Raw genomic sequence first — 16,888 nt, 5'->3', positions numbered from 1 at the left:
TCACAACGTCAAATCAGATATCTTCATCCTTGGACCGTCTCAACTACCAAAGATTCAGAAAGAACCTCAGAAACTTCTTTGTCTAAAGCTCGTTGGTTTCTGAAAACTAAGTGACCTAAGTTTAGAACTTAATGTATTTGTTTTCTTTTTGTGGGTTGTAAAAAAGAAGTTACTTGGTAGAAGGCTTTCCGTTTGTAACAATTCAATTTTACTTTAACCAAATGCAAACCCTTTATTAGATGAATAATGTGATTATCTCTGATTTGAATTTAGAAGATGTAGTTTACCAAAAGAAGTACTGAATACACAGAAGTTTGTGAGCAGTCTATAAAACAATATGTCTAATAGAATCATAATACTGACAAAATGACAAGTTCAAACTTATAAAGGTCAATAATAGTCTGCTCATATGTGTAAAAATTGAAGAACAAATCTCTCTTTAATTATTTTCAAAGACATGCATGTGACTTATGTCTTTTATTAGTGGTTTCATATGAGAAAATTTGGTCTAAACCAAAGTCATTTAGACCATGGATGTTTGCAGTTTTAAAATGGCTTTTGGTTTTTGATTTTTGGTGTAGAATTTAGTTTTTTTTTTTTTACTTGAATGGTAGTTTGTTTTGTTAGTGATCCATGGTTTTAAGTTTTAACGGAAAAAAAATATGGATTTTGCTTCTTTTTTTTGAAAAACTGTCAAAACACTTAAAAACTAGATTCCTGGTTTTCTTGTAAAATTTGTTTTTCAAAATCATGAATGGCTACAAAATAGATTATTGCAAAAACTAAAACCAAAAACTACTTCAAAAACCAAAATTATTTGAGGCCTTAGTCTTTGGTTATTGCACATTACTTCTAAATTGTTTAGGATCACGGTTATAAATAGAAGTTATGTATATTGTTATATAATTTTTTGTCATTAGTAGTTAATTGTTTTTTTCTCTATTATCATTTCTATTATTTATCACTTTTTATCACCTTTAAAAAAAATTATGTTTTGATTTATTTTTCCTTATGTTTTGCTATATTTTGTTGGGGTTAAATTATGAAACAATGCCTTTCTGTAAACCAAAGAAACAGAACAAGAACTAAACCTAATTTCATTTTTTTCACAAAACTAGTCAAACTTTAGTAATTTCAAAAATAAGAACAGCTCAGTTGGCCAATAACCAGCAGACATAAGTACGGTGCTGCTGTTCAGGCATAACCACCAATGTCCAAGGTTTAGGTCCAACATTTGTTACATAAACATAGTAGTTACATAACAAACAAAATAAAGTTAAACATTCTAACCTTCCATATGTGGATTGTAATGACTTCAGTTTAAGGAGAGATGGCGCCTAGGATGAAGGCATTGCCACTGGTTTGTATAAAACCAGGGTATCGAAGGTTATAGCATCTCTCACGAGTGTATGCATCTATCCGCAAAACAAAAAAGAAAATATCATGCATTAGTTTTTTAGAATTTTTTTGTTGGTATAGTTTGGTCGTAAAAATTGAAGTGAAAAAGAAACATATCACATATTTACTGTCCAGAAAATGAAGAGTCTCGGCTGGTAGTCTGAGACTTTGAGTATAGTTTGGAATAAACCTAAATTAGAAAGTAAGAAAACAACAATTATAGTTTTAGTCATTCACATACATAAGTTTTAATTAAAATAAAACTGGTATAACAAATAGTTACCAGCTAGAAATCTCACTAAAATCTAACCTGCCATCAGGCCTCGATGGTGTTCATATCGCCTGTCTTGTATGAACTCGAGACGAGCCAAAACTGGCCTAAGTGAACTAGCGGACTTGAGCAATTTTTGGGTGCCCCACACTCATTGTGGCTTTTGTTCCTAAATCTTCAGTGTGCTGTTCAAATATGCGATCGCATAATGTATATACATACCAATACACAAAACAAAAGTTATAGTTAACATAGGAAATAATAATTACCATATTCACAAAAAAAATCATTTCATATATTTATAGACAAAATACACGCTTATATTTCGTCGTTTTAAAAAAAAAAGAAAACATCATAATTTTTAATTAAACACATACAATATTTGAAACTGATGTGTTAACTGTACATGGTGAGTAAAAATATATATGAAGAAACAAAGACCTGGAGCCTCTGATCCTTGAGGAGAGGATGACTGAACATAAATTAATCAGTGACATGAAGCTTGTGATCCTTGAGTGAGAACATAACAAGTGAAAACAAAAAAGTTGAGATATATATATATATATATATATATATATATATATATATTGATGTTATTGGCGCATGTTTATATCCGCTCTCGACGTTATTGTAAGATGATTTAGAATACGGTGTTTAGAGCATCTCCAACCCTCTGTATTCGTTTTTATATTCTATTTTAGAGTAAAATATATTACAATACACTTTTAGATTTACTTTTAAGATATAGATTGCCACATTTTACTCTATATATAGAAGAACTCTATTTTTACTCTATAATAGAGTTAAACTTTTCTAATTACAAAGCATTCATATAAAATTTAATTATTCTTTTAATATATGATTAAAATAAATAATTTAAATAGTTAATAACATAACATAATATCAACTTCGTTGATAAAAAAATTTTAGTTTTAAAATATTATAACTAGAACCAAAATTAATAAATAAATAGATAAATGAAATTGTTATTTTTAATTTAAACTTGAATTTTTTATTTACATAATGATTCTTTTAAGAAAATAGGTTAATTTGCATAATGATTCTTTTAAGAAAATAGGCCAAAAATATTGGAGTCGAAGCCCAACAATTACATACAAAGCGGGTTATAAGTGAAAGGACGCCGATCCTTGTTTTGAACGGGTCGGGTAATGTCGATTGCTGATTTGTGACAAAATTACCACTATCAGTTTCAATAAACACTCTCTTCATAACAAATTGAATGGCATTCTTGGAAATTTTTGGCAATTTTAGAATTTGTACTTCTCTTTTATATATGTAGAGATAAGATAGGTTAAAACAATTCAATAATCTTTGACTTAGATGATAAGGTTTTTTATATTTAATCAACTTCTTTGGGATTTATATGGTCTAAAAGAGTTTAAAACAATTCAACGGTTGCCAGATTTTTTTTTTCTTATCGTAGTTTTATCAAAAGTCAAAATATATTTTTTAGACACATTTCTTCCTCTCCTTAAAAGTTCAAAAACAGATGATATGTAAAAATTTATATTTTTATTTTGAATATAATTTAACAGTTTATTCCAAAAATATATATAAATATATATCTTTAAGTAACAGGTTTACAAGCTTTATCTACTTTTACCACAAAAGAATACTCATCTAATCGTTGACAAAAAAAAAAAAAAGGAATACTCATCTAATCGAGGCAAATGAGCTTCTGTTTCTAAATTTAATAGACACGAAAATACTTGAAGAGAAAACAAAAGAAGGAAAGCTGTTGGAGAAAAAAAAATGGAAAAAAAAAGCTAAGGAACAGCTTTATACTACGAAGTTGTGAATTGTGATACTACAACTTTCATGAGGATAAGAGTTTTTTTGTTGTTGTTGAACCTCAAAGCATGGTCAATGTCCATTAGAATTTAGAAGTCAGCAAAGACAATAACCGGATATATATATACTAGCTGTCTTGTAGGCTGGTATCAACCTAACCAAACCAAACCGGGTCGAACTGCTTAAGTTATTATCTGATTATTAGCTAGACAGAGAGATCGCTGCATCAGTTATGGGCCTAGTCGTGGGGCTGGTTGTGATGGTTGTGGCAGCTGGGGGAGGTGACGAACGCCGGTCGGTTCCTCACCGTAAGAAGGGAACTCCTTCTTCACTTGCCGGTGCATGATGTCATCATCTTCTTGCCTTTGACACAAGGCACGTACCGGATTGGTAAAATGTGTGCTTTCTTCATCCATGAGTATTTCCTATTAAACAGATATACAAACAGTTAAAAAAAGGTTATACATTATAAAGCTTCAAAACTTTATTAATATATTAGCTTCAAAAAATGGTTCATTGCCAAGAACTCACCTTTCCCTTTTCCTTATGTTTGTCTTGCTGCTGCCGCATGAACTCAAACTACATAATTAATAAACAAGAAACATGAACCATTGAAACTGTAAAAGTTGGGATATGTGTATGTTTATAAAATGTTGTTCATCATTGAGCCGTCTAAATAATGAAATGTATGTATATAGAGTGTGTATATTATATACCTTACGGGTTCGAGCATTATGCAGAGAAGATTCAAGTTGGATCTCAAAACGAAGGAGCTCGTCGTAGTTTAAATGATTCAAGTTATGTCCTTCGTACAATTGAAGACTCAGTTTAAGATTATCTATCTCTCTCATCATTGATTCTTTCGTCTTCAAACAATTTGGACAGTGATCCTACAAGAAATTGAATATAATTATAATCAAAATTACGGGTGTGAGATGTAAAGGGAGACAAAGAGGAATCAGATAAAAAAAATATGGGAACTGGATGTAAGAATGGAACAACACTTACAGAGTCGTTAATTTCCTGCATCAAATCATCTTCCTGAGTGATTTTTAGAGCATCTCCATAATCATCATATTGATCAAATGTACCGGGGCTTTGCGCATTTCCGTCCTCATTCCATGGACTCTGTACATCCTCTCCACCTTCCCTAGCCAATGTCCCTAGAAACTGAACATCCTCTCCACCTTCAATGTCACCAGCTGACTCACTTCTAGTTGATATGGAATGAGCCTCTATCCTTTTGCGTTTTCGCGTTTCTGTAGGGGGTGCATCAGTGTTAGCCATCATTTCCAAACAGTTGGTGTTAAGCCTGTTTGATCGGCGCAGATTAGATGCTCCTCCTTCAGGTGTGTCTTCCTGCGAATGTGATTTGGAACCAACAATTTCTGTAACGTCCTCCCTAATCTTGCTTCTAAGGTCTTCATTCTGTTTCAGTATCCACTCCTTCATGTCATTCAAGTGAGCAAGCGTGACGTACCCCGGGTCGTTACTTTCTCCGCTAAAATGAACTTTGGCCGTTGGTTTTTTCTGAGAAGTATGTTTATGGATGGTAGTAGGAGGCTTGACAACTTCCTTCTCCTTCATAGAACACCTAGTAAAATGTTTAGGCTTCGCCTTATCTAGAATAGGCTTTTCTTGAATATTGACTTCTTGATTGGCTGCTTTCAAGACTGGCCATTCAAACGGTTTGAAAACATGTCCCTCGTTGATCAGTTTCAACATGAAATCCACCTTAGGATCAGAAACCTCTGTGTCCCAAACCAACTCTGCTTCGTTAATTGTTCCCTTAGGATACAATGTATGTGCTACCAGAAGCTACATTACATTAAGGAAAACAATGTGTTACAACATGATAAATAATAGTTATCTATTTTAAAATGAAGGGTTAGCTAACCTTGGCATCAACCTCAGCGTTGAGTAATTTACTCTCATGAAGCAGAACTGCGCATGACAACCCTTCAGCTGACCTCTCGGTGAAGTTACGAAGATCCATCGGATCTTTTATCCTCTCCAATATAACCGGAATGGATTCAAGAGCTTGTAACTGTAGCGCTAGAGGAAAACCGTAACATGCACTCGTCTTCTGTTTCAAACGCTTCTTAAGTTTCCCTATAGGATTAGTCGCATCCATAGGCGGCCCGAAACGACGAATGGTCGCGGTAAAAGCTAACCTCCCCCAGGGGTAATCCAAAAAGTAGTCAATATCATTCAACATCTCCACAAACTCAGTACTAACAAAGCTTTGGTCATGACATACAACAACACCATCCACAATCACAATGAGAGCAAGACAAAGCTTTTTCCAAGACGAGAACTGCTTCTTCTTCTCTGTCGTTTTATCGTTCTGTAACAACATATCCAACACATTTGCGACCGTAACCATGGTTTTATTTCCGAACAGCCTATGCCACACAGACAAGTACTGATCCTTGTGCTTGTCTACCTCGTCTTGCGATGGTAACTCACCGCAACGGAGACCAGCCACAATGTGAAACTCTCTCATGGAGAAACGCATTGGGTGTCCACCGAACACGAACCACATCTCGTGTTTCTTTTCGGTTACGAGCTGTCGGGAGAGCAAACCGTGTAACAGTTTACCTGAATGTGAGCATCGAGCTACAGGGAGTTCGAAGATTTTACCGAATTGTGAATTCTTGATTCGTTCCCATTCTTTAGATCCTTTGAGAAGTGTAGCGATTGTACCGAGGTACTCTGGTCTCGAGTATATGTTAAGACGTGCTCCGTCGGAGTAGCTATCGACTGGTAAGAGACGTTCTGGTAAATTAGGGTTTGGAGGATCTTCGATTTGGTTCATTGCTGCACGAATCGGAACTGGAAATGATCAGTGATGTTACTTTTTAGATGAATCGATGTCGGGACATTTTGATTTTACCTTCTGACTGTGTGGAATTGTCGTTGGCTCCTTGTCTATTCTCCGTCGGTCTCGAGGGAAGACGTTGTCGTCGAGTTTTTTTCCGGTTCATCGGAAGGTTACGTTGATTTGGTTTCTCCGAACACCCTGTTTAATCCAGTGGCAATGAAGTGTAATAATACCTAGTTTACTGTAGTGGCATGGAGTCGTAAATACGGTAATTAAATAGAGAAACATTTCCTTAAACCAACCCGAAAGTTCAATGTGTTTGTTGGTTAATTAGAAGAAACCAGGAAAGACAATAACCGGAAAATTAATTAACTGTCTGATATCAATAACCGAACCATACCAAATCAAACCGGGTCAATTCTTAATTTGAGTTTGATAACTATGAGGTAGACTAGTAATATGGGCCTAATTAGTTTGGGGGTGGTTGTGCTGATGATGATGGCTGTGGCAGCTGGAGGAGCTGAAGAGCACCGGTGGGTTGTTGTTGTTCTTCCTCACCGTCAAAAAGGAACTCCTTCACTTGCACTTGCAGGCGTGTGACGTCATCATCATCGTCTTGTCTTTGCCACGTCATCATCTGTCTCTCTGCTTGCCACATCAGATGCTGCCAAGAGTTTCCTCCTTGCCCCTTCATATTAAAATGCAAAAAAATAAAGAGTTTTTTTTTTTTAGTTTCGACATTTATATTAAAAAGCTTTTACAGTAACATACATATACAAAATGAAAACATGATAATATCTTCTTATATTATTATACAAACAAAAAGGCATGCATGTACCGGATCGGGAAAATGTTGGGTTTCATCATCCATGAATGTTTCCTAAAGAAAAAAAGTAATGAGAACATTTGAAAACATATATGGTTATTCATATTATAAACCTTCGAATGTTAAACAATAACTATTATCAGATTTAGTTGCAGGGGAAAAAATATTACCAATGACAAGAACTCACCTTTCCCTTTCCCTTGAGCTTGTTTGTTTGTTGCTGCGTGAACTCACACTGCATAATTCTCTTTAATAAACACAAGAGTTTATAACCATTTACTTTAAAAATTATTATAACAATTCTAACAAAAGAAAAAACTATATACAGTATAGTATAGAGTGTGTTATCGTATGTTTAAACTTGAAATACCGGTTCAATTTTCACCAAAATATTTACTTTAGAGTTTAGACATACTTTTCTTTTTAATAAACAAATGTCATTTATAGAGTGTGTGTGTGTGTGTGCATGTGTATATATACCTTATGAGCTCGCGCATGTTGAAGAGAGGATTCGAGATGGAGTTCAAACTGAAGGAGCTCGTCGTAGGTTAAGAGATTCAAGCCATGTCCATCGTACAACTGAAGATTCATCTTAAGATTCTCGTTCTCTCTCATCATTGATTCTTTCGTCTTTGCACAGTTTGAACACTGATCCTATATATATAAGAAATTTAATATTTATTATTCTTAATAATATTATCCTATAAGAATTTTAGCATGTGAAGATAATTAATAATAATTCATGGAACTGGAAGAAATTTAATTACTGCAGGGTGGAAACTGTGATCTGCAGAGGTATGACCAACTTCTTTTTCCTTTTGGTATCTCATGATGAGATTCTCCATGCTGATAATATGTTGAAAAAACAAAATAAAATTAGGAAATTAAGTAACAGAATACAGAAAATTGTTAATAATGATGTCTTATTTTTGGATATTCATTAACAAGAAAACTTTTTTGGATCAACATCATAAAGATCATAGCTTTCCTTAAAACTAAACCCTGACACATGGCTAAATATCAGAAAACGATCTCTTAATTCATTGATTGAATTTTTTATTAAAAAATTGAAGTTCAAAATCAAGCCAAGAAAGCATATAATAAATTCGGTAAATTAAATATCAATGTTTATATATGTTAGGTAAACGAAATTATTGAATACACTTCAAAAAGCGTACCAGTGTGAACATGAAAAAATAAAAGATGCAACACTAAAATGAAACCAAGTGATGATGATAAGAAACTCAAACTTTTACTCAAATTTTTGGTCTATATATATTTTTGTAAAAGAGGATTCGTTTTTATGTTTGTCTCCACCAAAACAAAGAACACGTACACATGTATGAGTCTACAATTATATACACATAAGTGACAATATATAAATGAAACCTGGTGGAGCTGGAACAGAAATCATAGAGCTTGTTGGAGTAAGAGAAGATGATGAGACCAAGGGGGACATCAGAGAGAACAGAGAGTTCATGTGCCTTCTTTATCAAACTCTTTCTTCTCTTTGCGAATGTCACTTGTTTCCTTATCTTATCCTCTATCCTTTTTATCCTTGTCTCCTTATCTTATCCACCGGAAGACTCTTGATTTATCGGTGGATCAATTCTTTGGATATTACACACCAAAGGGGATCGACAACTTGTTGGATATGACACACCAACAAAGAATGGATAGAGAGATGGATCGAGAGACGCCACAAAGTGAAATGATCTATGATAAGTCTGAACCAACCATGAACATAGATATAACACACCATGAACATGGAGTTCCAAAAATTACAAGATATCACATCTTGAAAGAGAAACTTCTCTGGTTTTTTTACTCAACGACAAACCACCTTTCTTCTCTTTTCTCTTTCGTCATCGATCTATCTTTCTAAAATCCTAATTTCATGAGAATGCTAAACGAGAGAGAAAGAGAAAAGAGAAGAAAGGTGGTTTCCTTTTTCTTTTTAGTCAATGAAACCTTTAGATGGAACGATTAATGCTATTTATATATAGTCGTACTGCTACTTTCATATGTATATATATACGTGATATTTACGGAACCTTTTTGATGTTATATGTGGTTTTTAAGTTAATCTCTATAGGTGATCAATTAAAATTCGAGGGCAATTCCTAATGGTACTTTGAACATGTTCAATTAATTAGACCGGCCGGTCTAGTACACTTGTTACAGTTCTTTGTACAACGTTTAAAAGTTTAACTAAAGTAATAACTAAAGTAAAACAAAAGTTGAAACATGAAAGTATATATATACTAGATTTTATATAATTTCTATTATAATTTATATTTTATGTTGTATCTATTTATTAAATATTGAATATTTTGTAAATAGAGGAATAACTAAATTTTCTAGTTGTTGTGGCTAAATATTTATATTATTTTTTAACCCGCAATACACTTCAAGACCATTTGTTTGTTATATTTTTGGTTTATTTTGTTTAGTGTTTGAGATTTTATTTTGATTTTTAATTATTATAACAAAAAATAAGGGATCTAAATACATAATCAGTAATTATACGTTTTGATTAAGTCACATTTTTTCTAATGATTTAATTATTTTATACAATCTTAGTTAAATCAACTTGATTTTATGTCAAATATTTTAATATTAGTAGTGTTGATAAATAATTAAATGAGGATTTAACCAGTACTAACATAAATTTAATAATATTTTATTAATTTCAACATGTTCTCTTTATAACTCATCTACTATATAACCACATTATATAGTATTTTAAATTTTTTTAATTTTACATATTCGTAATAATTAAATTTTTTATTAAGTTTATATATGTTAATTATAATATTTAAATAATTGTCAATCGAAGTTTTTCTTACGTTAAGAATCAAAGCTCACAGATTTTAGAAAACAAATGAGAATCAAATTGTTTTTTTCTTTGTTTACGAAGGATTCAGATATAGAATATCTTCAAAACACAACATAATGTATGGTTAAATATATGATAATTTCTATTTCCATATTCATTGATGTTATTTTTTAATTGAAATGAAATGTGAAATATTTATGAAACAAAATCTGGAGTAATGTTAGTTTTGAAAAAAATTTAGGGGTTAATGTTGTAAATAACTTTTTAAATAAACAAAAATAAAAGGGCATAACACAAAATATACTTCAAAAATGTTAATATAGATACTAATTAAGATATATCCATTTAGATTTATTTAAACGGTATTGAAAGTATAATTAAATAAAAAGTGTTACACGTATATGTGTAGGATTAGTGCTTATACACCAACATTTGACTGTTAGTTCTATTTTCCTTACGTAAAGACTTTACTAAAGTTAAAGTCAACTAAACAAAAAAAGAAAGCTATAAGTTCGATAATAATCTCAAAAATATTAATTGTTACAGTCTATTAAATTTCCAAAATGATTCTTCACATTAAAACCAAAAAAAAACCCAAAATGATGTTTAATATGTTTGAATCCTGAAATTATAAAGTTGATACCGACATTTAAGAGTTGGGACCATCGGTCCATGTGATTTCTCTGCACCTCCGATTCCGTCGAACTGTAGTCTGTAGAAGTAAACCATTATTCCTTAAATTAATTACTCTTTTTTTTTTCTTTTTCTAAAACTAAAAATCTGTAAATAAAATGAAAACCTGTAAAATAAAGTGTAAATCATACTAACATTCAAAACCTATTAGACATTTATCAAAATCCTTTTTTAAGTAAGGTCGGATTAAACGAAAACTTAAGATCGTTAATTAATTTCTCTATTTGCTCTTTCTAGAAACTTGATCCTATTTATAACGTGGAAACATATACAAGTATAATCACACATACAATCGAAATATCAAACCATCAAAAAATTAATGTTTTATGTCGTTGAAGTTAAATTCATGTTTGCATTCATTCCTTAAACTTAAGATATTTTTAACACGTAAATAATTAATAGACATACTTAAATATAAAGTATTACAATAGTTGGTATTCTTACAAAAATGAAAAGTCTTACCAAGAATTAAAACCAAAAATAAAAATAATAAAAGTCTTCAAGCCTGATTCATGATTGCGTCTCAGAGATCATGCCCAAAGAGTTGTGCTCATAAAACTTGACCAATTACATTTTTTTTTTTTGAACTAAAGACCAATTACATATATTATTATTCCATAAATCAAAGTGTGTAATATTTCCAAAATATTATTTCAAAACTTAATTGCCAAAAAAAAGAAAAAGATTTGGTACAATACAAACTAGTCAAAAAAACTTAAACGTGTTTTTAAGAGTTTCCCAGAAGTTTCCAACAAAGCCTTTTATCCTCATTTCCTTCTTTTTACATCTTCTTGATATTAACAACACCAAACAAAGAAAGAAACTAAATAAATAATCTCTCATCTTTTCTCAGATTTCCAAATTGACCCGTCGGTGATCCTTCATCTCTCCCTCGTCCCTCTTCTTCTCCGATCAAACAAACCCACCAACCATGGATCTCCAACCAGAAGAGCTTCAGTTCTTGACCATCCCTCAACTACTTCAAGAATCAATCTCAATCAAGAAACGATCTCCAAGAACCTTCTACCTCATAACCTTATCTTTAATCTTCCCTCTCTCCTTCGCTATCCTCGCTCACTCCCTCTTCACTCAACCTATCCTCGCCAAACTCGACAAATCCGACCCACCGAACTCAGATCGCTCACGTCACGATTGGACCGTTCTCTTGATCTTCCAGTTCAGCTACTTGATCTTCCTCTTCGCCTTCTCTCTCCTCTCCACCGCTGCTGTTGTCTTCACCGTCGCTTCTCTCTACACAGGGAAGCCAGTTTCTTTCTCCTCGACTCTCTCAGCGATTCCCAAAGTCTTTAAACGTCTCTTCTTCACTTTCCTTTGGGTTGCTCTGTTGATGTTTGGTTACAACGCTGTGTTCTTTGTCTTCCTTGTGATTCTCCTCGTTGCTCTTGATCTGAACAGTGTTGGTTTAGCTATTGTAGCTGGAATCATTATCTCTGTTCTCTACTTTGGTGTTCNGTCCCTCTTCTTCTCCGATCAAACAAACCCACCAACCATGGATCTCCAACCAGAAGAGCTTCAGTTCTTGACCATCCCTCAACTACTTCAAGAATCAATCTCAATCAAGAAACGATCTCCAAGAACCTTCTACCTCATAACCTTATCTTTAATCTTCCCTCTCTCCTTCGCTATCCTCGCTCACTCCCTCTTCACTCAACCTATCCTCGCCAAACTCGACAAATCCGACCCACCGAACTCAGATCGCTCACGTCACGATTGGACCGTTCTCTTGATCTTCCAGTTCAGCTACTTGATCTTCCTCTTCGCCTTCTCTCTCCTCTCCACCGCTGCTGTTGTCTTCACCGTCGCTTCTCTCTACACAGGGAAGCCAGTTTCTTTCTCCTCGACTCTCTCAGCGATTCCCAAAGTCTTTAAACGTCTCTTCTTCACTTTCCTTTGGGTTGCTCTGTTGATGTTTGGTTACAACGCTGTGTTCTTTGTCTTCCTTGTGATTCTCCTCGTTGCTCTTGATCTGAACAGTGTTGGCTTAGCTATTGTAGCTGGAATCATTATCTCTGTTCTCTACTTTGGTGTTCATGTGTTTTTCACTGCTTTATGGCATTTAGGTAGTGTGATCTCTGTTCTTGAACCTGTTTATGGACTAGCCGCTATGAGGAAAGCTTATGAGTTGCTTAAAGGGAAGATTAAGATGGCTATGGGTTTAGTCTTTGTTTACCTTTTACTCTGTGGGTTGATTGGAGTTGTCTTTGGAGCTGTTGTGGTTCATGGTGGAGGGAAGTATGGAACTTTCACTAGGACTTTGGTTGGTGGTTTGCTAGTTGGTGTTCTTGTGATGGTTAATCTTGTGGGTTTGCTTGTTCAGAGTGTGTTTTACTATGTTTGCAAGAGTTATCATCATCAGACCATCGATAAGACTGCTTTGTATGATCATCTTGGTGGGTATCTTGGAGATTACGTGCCTCTTAAGAGTAACATTCAATTGGAGAACTTAGACATTTGAAGATGATTATCTCTGGTACTGTTCTCTTCTCTTATTATCATTCTCCCTTGCTCTCTGTAGTAGTATGTAAACATTTGAGAAGAAGAATTGTGGAATCTAAATATTAGTTTTTGATGTAATGTGTACGTATTAGACTCAAGACTCTTTGTTGTTATTGGCTTTGATTTGATAATTGATCCATGATTTGAACGATTTTTGAGTTTGTTGTCGTTGAAGATGTGTTTTGATTGTTCTATAAGTGCTGATCATTGTCATCTATGAAAAATTAGAGGGAAAATGTTAGGTTCGTAGATGCCTAAGTTGATCATTATTAATGGAGGAAGCGACTTGTGTTAGTATGTAATTAGATGCAGGATTTGACCTTTGGAACCTAGACTAGGTTTAGTTTAGGTAGTAGGAGCAATTGTGGATACTAGTGATTTACTTTGTAATTGTGGATACTAGTGATTGGCAAATTTGGTTTAGATACGTTACATTAAATCAAATGGAAACCCCATTTCAAACATAATACAAAGAAAATGAAAAAAAAAATATATGTTCATAATTTATGTATGATTATATTCATTTTTTGTTAATTAATAAAATGTATATTGTAGATTTAAATTTAGATGGTGATGTAGCAACAACTAACACAAAATCAGTATGTTAAATATCGTGATCAATGAAACCAATTTGTTAAAGAAAATGCATTACCGTATACAATCTCAATTCCGTTTACTTGTCACCCAAATGTGTCAGTCAAATGTGATATCAGCAAGCCAAATCGAAAGAAAAGAATCTATAAAGATAAAAGATTACACTTCATTTTAGCAATGGGAGTTAACATGTCATGTCTAAGATTCGAAAACATAGGCAAAGACAAAGTGGAACGAATCTATGCTGTTCATGTTCCAAAGGTAACTAAACTTTTTATGATATACTTGAATAAAACCGTAGTATGTTGGTTCCATATCGTGTGAAACCAAACAGCGGCGGTACATCGTCTATTCTGAACTCTAATTACATACTGAACTCTAAGCGACTTGTGTTAGCATCGTCTATTCTAAGCGACTTGTGTTAGTATCATTCTTTTGTTTACTTCAATGAATCGTACCAATTATCAAACTGAACTCTAATTGGGCCATTTATTTCTGAAGTGCGTTCAAATCTGTACTTTTTACTTTTAGTCGTAGGCCCAACAAAAAAATCTTCACGGTTTAGATTTTTCGTCAAGAACGTAGAGAATAAAAAATAAAGAAAGTCACTTATTTAGAAAATAATATTGTAGAATTGCAACTTCTTCTTATATTTTGATTGTCAAAATTGTTGACTTATTTTTATGCGTCGACAAATTATTTTGGACGTTATTATTTAGTCAAGGATAGGATAGATTTTGTGGGTATACACTTGTATAAATAAACCATAAATTTGGACGTTAGGTTCATCAAGTTCAACTAACATATAGTACTAGCACTAATTTGATTATGACAAATTTATTAATTGACTATACGATTCGATTTAGATCCTCACCGATTCATTTGGAATAATAACATTTGGAGAATTGTGATATAAATTGTCCATTAGAAAATTATCAAAATATAGAATATGGTTTTACGACTCACGTTATTATTTTTGAAGTCGCTGATTGTTTATACAACATAAACAACACTATTCCATACGACTGAGGCACAAATTTTAAAACTGAACGATCAGGCATGATTAACAATGGTTATGAAATGATGTAGACATGTTATCAAACAAATAATGTATGTGTAGACTCTCTCATAGATTCTCAATGAACGTGTGGAAGGGAATACAATTCCAATGCATGTGGGTCAAGCCCACCTCATGGACTTGATTTTATTTGTAACGTATCTCTCGTTCTCTCTCTTTGGTTGACTAAAAAAAATACATGTATATTTTAAACACTTTTTAAACAAAACCACCCGTGGCTGGCCATCATTGATCAAACTATTAAATTGATTTCCCAAACAAGAGAAATACTCGAGGACTTATACGAACCAAAAAAAAAGACTAATGAGAGAAAAGTTAGACAACTCTATGTTAATTGGAATTCTTATGTGAAATTATCAAGTACCTAGTTTTTTGAGTATAAAAATAATTCAAGTTGGAGAATGGAGATCTTCTACATATCCAATCTTAAGAGAATTTTATATTAACACGTGTTATTTAGTTTTAGGAGAATCATAGCTGATTAAATAATTTGTGTAATTTATGAATTTTGCCCCCCAATATATCAATTAGCGAAGACTCTACGCAAATCTAAAAATAGTACTTGTTTTGTGAATCAGGTTTTTTGGTTTTCGGCTAAGGATGAAGTTGTCGTCAAATCTCAATTTCAAATGTCACTTTTGTCTAACCTAGGTGCGACAAAATTATAATCGGGAAGATCTGACCCGTTGATACGGAATATTCCAAGGATCTAATTTTTGTGATATACTAATATTCTTTATCATAAATATCTTAGTAAATCTTAGAAGGCAAAATATATAGCTTCAATGTGTGTTCATATCGTCATATATATCAGTACTCCATACTTGAAAACTAAAACGACTATAGTTTATTCCATGGAAGCTAACAATTTTTTCTTTTTTAATAATTATTTGCTTATTTTATTTTATAAAGTTAATAAAACTTTTTTTTTTTGGGGTGGATGGGGTATTTAAAAATCCCCCGCATTGTTGCTTCAAAATGGAATATTGAATATTCATAAAAATAACAATGAATTTGCTAGATTCTTCGATGAACTCGCGAGTGAGTGCTTGCTCTCTCAAGGGTTAGCGAAAGTCGAAACAACAATGTTTTATGATAATTAAACATAAAAAAAAAAAGAAAAAAAAACAGTTCACGTATAAAATTTTCTTCTAAATACTGAATCTAATAATTTAATCTAGTATAATAAGAACGCAACAGACAACTACGTAGAACCTAAAGTATAGATATTAGATTGCGATATATATTGATTCGTTTTATATTATAACATTATTATGCTACGACAGTTCATGTTAGGTTAAGGTCTATTCAACTATTATGCAGTTAATAAAATATTCAGAATATGACGACTAAACCTAAACTTCTTAATTAATGACATTCAATTAGAGACTAGTTATTTTTTAAAGACACATAGTTTAGCTATACACTATATGTGAAAACGATACTCGATACAGAGAGCTACTCGTTAGCATGTTCCAAAGTTTTACTTCTTTTTTAGTAAGCAAATCTGTCTATGTGTATTTTTTTTTTTTTTTTTTTTTTTTTTTTNCAAAAGTTCCGAACCTTTGATCCATAATCTTTTTCAATATCCGAAACCAGATTTTAGTCCATTTCGAGTTTTAAAATGCATCTCCGATAATTGAACCCGAGGCACAAGAGAACCAACCCATTGAACTACCACTAGGCCACCACCCTTTTGGTTTGTAAAGGAGTTTTTGATGAGATAATTCATTCAATATGCAATTGGTTCTAAAGGTATTTCATCATCTATATAATCTTCTTTCAAATTTGAAATTTCTTTGTTTGTTTCTACATTGTGAAGTTTTTTTCACCGAACTGTCTTAAAGACATAGGCACGTTTCTTTCTTCAGCAGATTTTGATTTTCTTTTTTTTTATAAAACAAAATTTTAATTATAGAGGAGTAACAGGAGTTAAATATGGCATCTTAAGTGGTGCCCGCGTACGGAAAATGTTTTTTGGTCGTTTCGTTTCAAAATTGTCTTTGGTATAAGTCTTTGCTGAACCCTATTACGTA

At 32.8% G+C, this 16,888-nt stretch overlaps 2 protein-coding genes across 7 annotated transcripts; one reads left to right on the top strand and one right to left on the bottom strand.

Annotated features, from left to right (window-relative positions):
- LOC104777152 lies at positions 3,442-9,073 on the bottom strand. Of its 3 annotated transcripts, none has more exons than XM_019243777.1 (11): positions 8,521-9,073; positions 7,899-7,977; positions 7,612-7,785; positions 7,319-7,378; positions 7,144-7,185; positions 6,378-6,993; positions 5,379-6,316; positions 4,490-5,299; positions 4,198-4,371; positions 4,013-4,060; positions 3,442-3,906 (listed from the first exon to the last, which is right to left on the bottom strand). In XM_019243777.1, the coding sequence occupies exons 6-11, from the start codon at positions 6,466-6,468 to the stop codon at positions 3,712-3,714; spliced, it is 2,256 nt and encodes a 751-aa protein (XP_019099322.1). In that variant the 5' UTR covers positions 6,469-6,993; positions 7,144-7,185; positions 7,319-7,378; positions 7,612-7,785; positions 7,899-7,977; positions 8,521-9,073; the 3' UTR covers positions 3,442-3,711. The 3 variants fall into 3 exon arrangements, with proteins under 3 accessions (XP_019099322.1, XP_010499665.1, XP_019099323.1); XM_010501363.1 differs by having other exon boundaries at positions 5,379-6,301; XM_019243778.1 differs by having other exon boundaries at positions 7,319-7,366.
- Positions 11,431-13,333, top strand: LOC104777151. Of its 4 annotated transcripts, none has more exons than XM_019243776.1 (2): positions 11,431-11,621; positions 12,201-13,333. In XM_019243776.1, exons 1-2 carry the CDS (start codon positions 11,595-11,597, stop codon positions 13,137-13,139), a joined length of 966 nt encoding a protein of 321 aa, XP_019099321.1. In that variant the 5' UTR covers positions 11,431-11,594; the 3' UTR covers positions 13,140-13,333. The 4 variants fall into 4 exon arrangements, with proteins under 4 accessions (XP_019099321.1, XP_019099320.1, XP_010499664.1 ...); XM_019243775.1 differs by having other exon boundaries at positions 11,432-12,112; positions 12,692-13,333; XM_010501362.2 differs by having other exon boundaries at positions 11,433-11,557; positions 12,137-13,333.

Source organism: Camelina sativa, chromosome 3 (assembly GCF_000633955.1).
Source record: "Camelina sativa cultivar DH55 chromosome 3, Cs, whole genome shotgun sequence".
Lineage (NCBI taxonomy): Eukaryota > Viridiplantae > Streptophyta > Magnoliopsida > Brassicales > Brassicaceae > Camelina > Camelina sativa.
The sequence above is the reverse complement of the archived record's forward strand: the minus strand, read 5'-3'. Positions and strand labels throughout refer to the sequence as shown.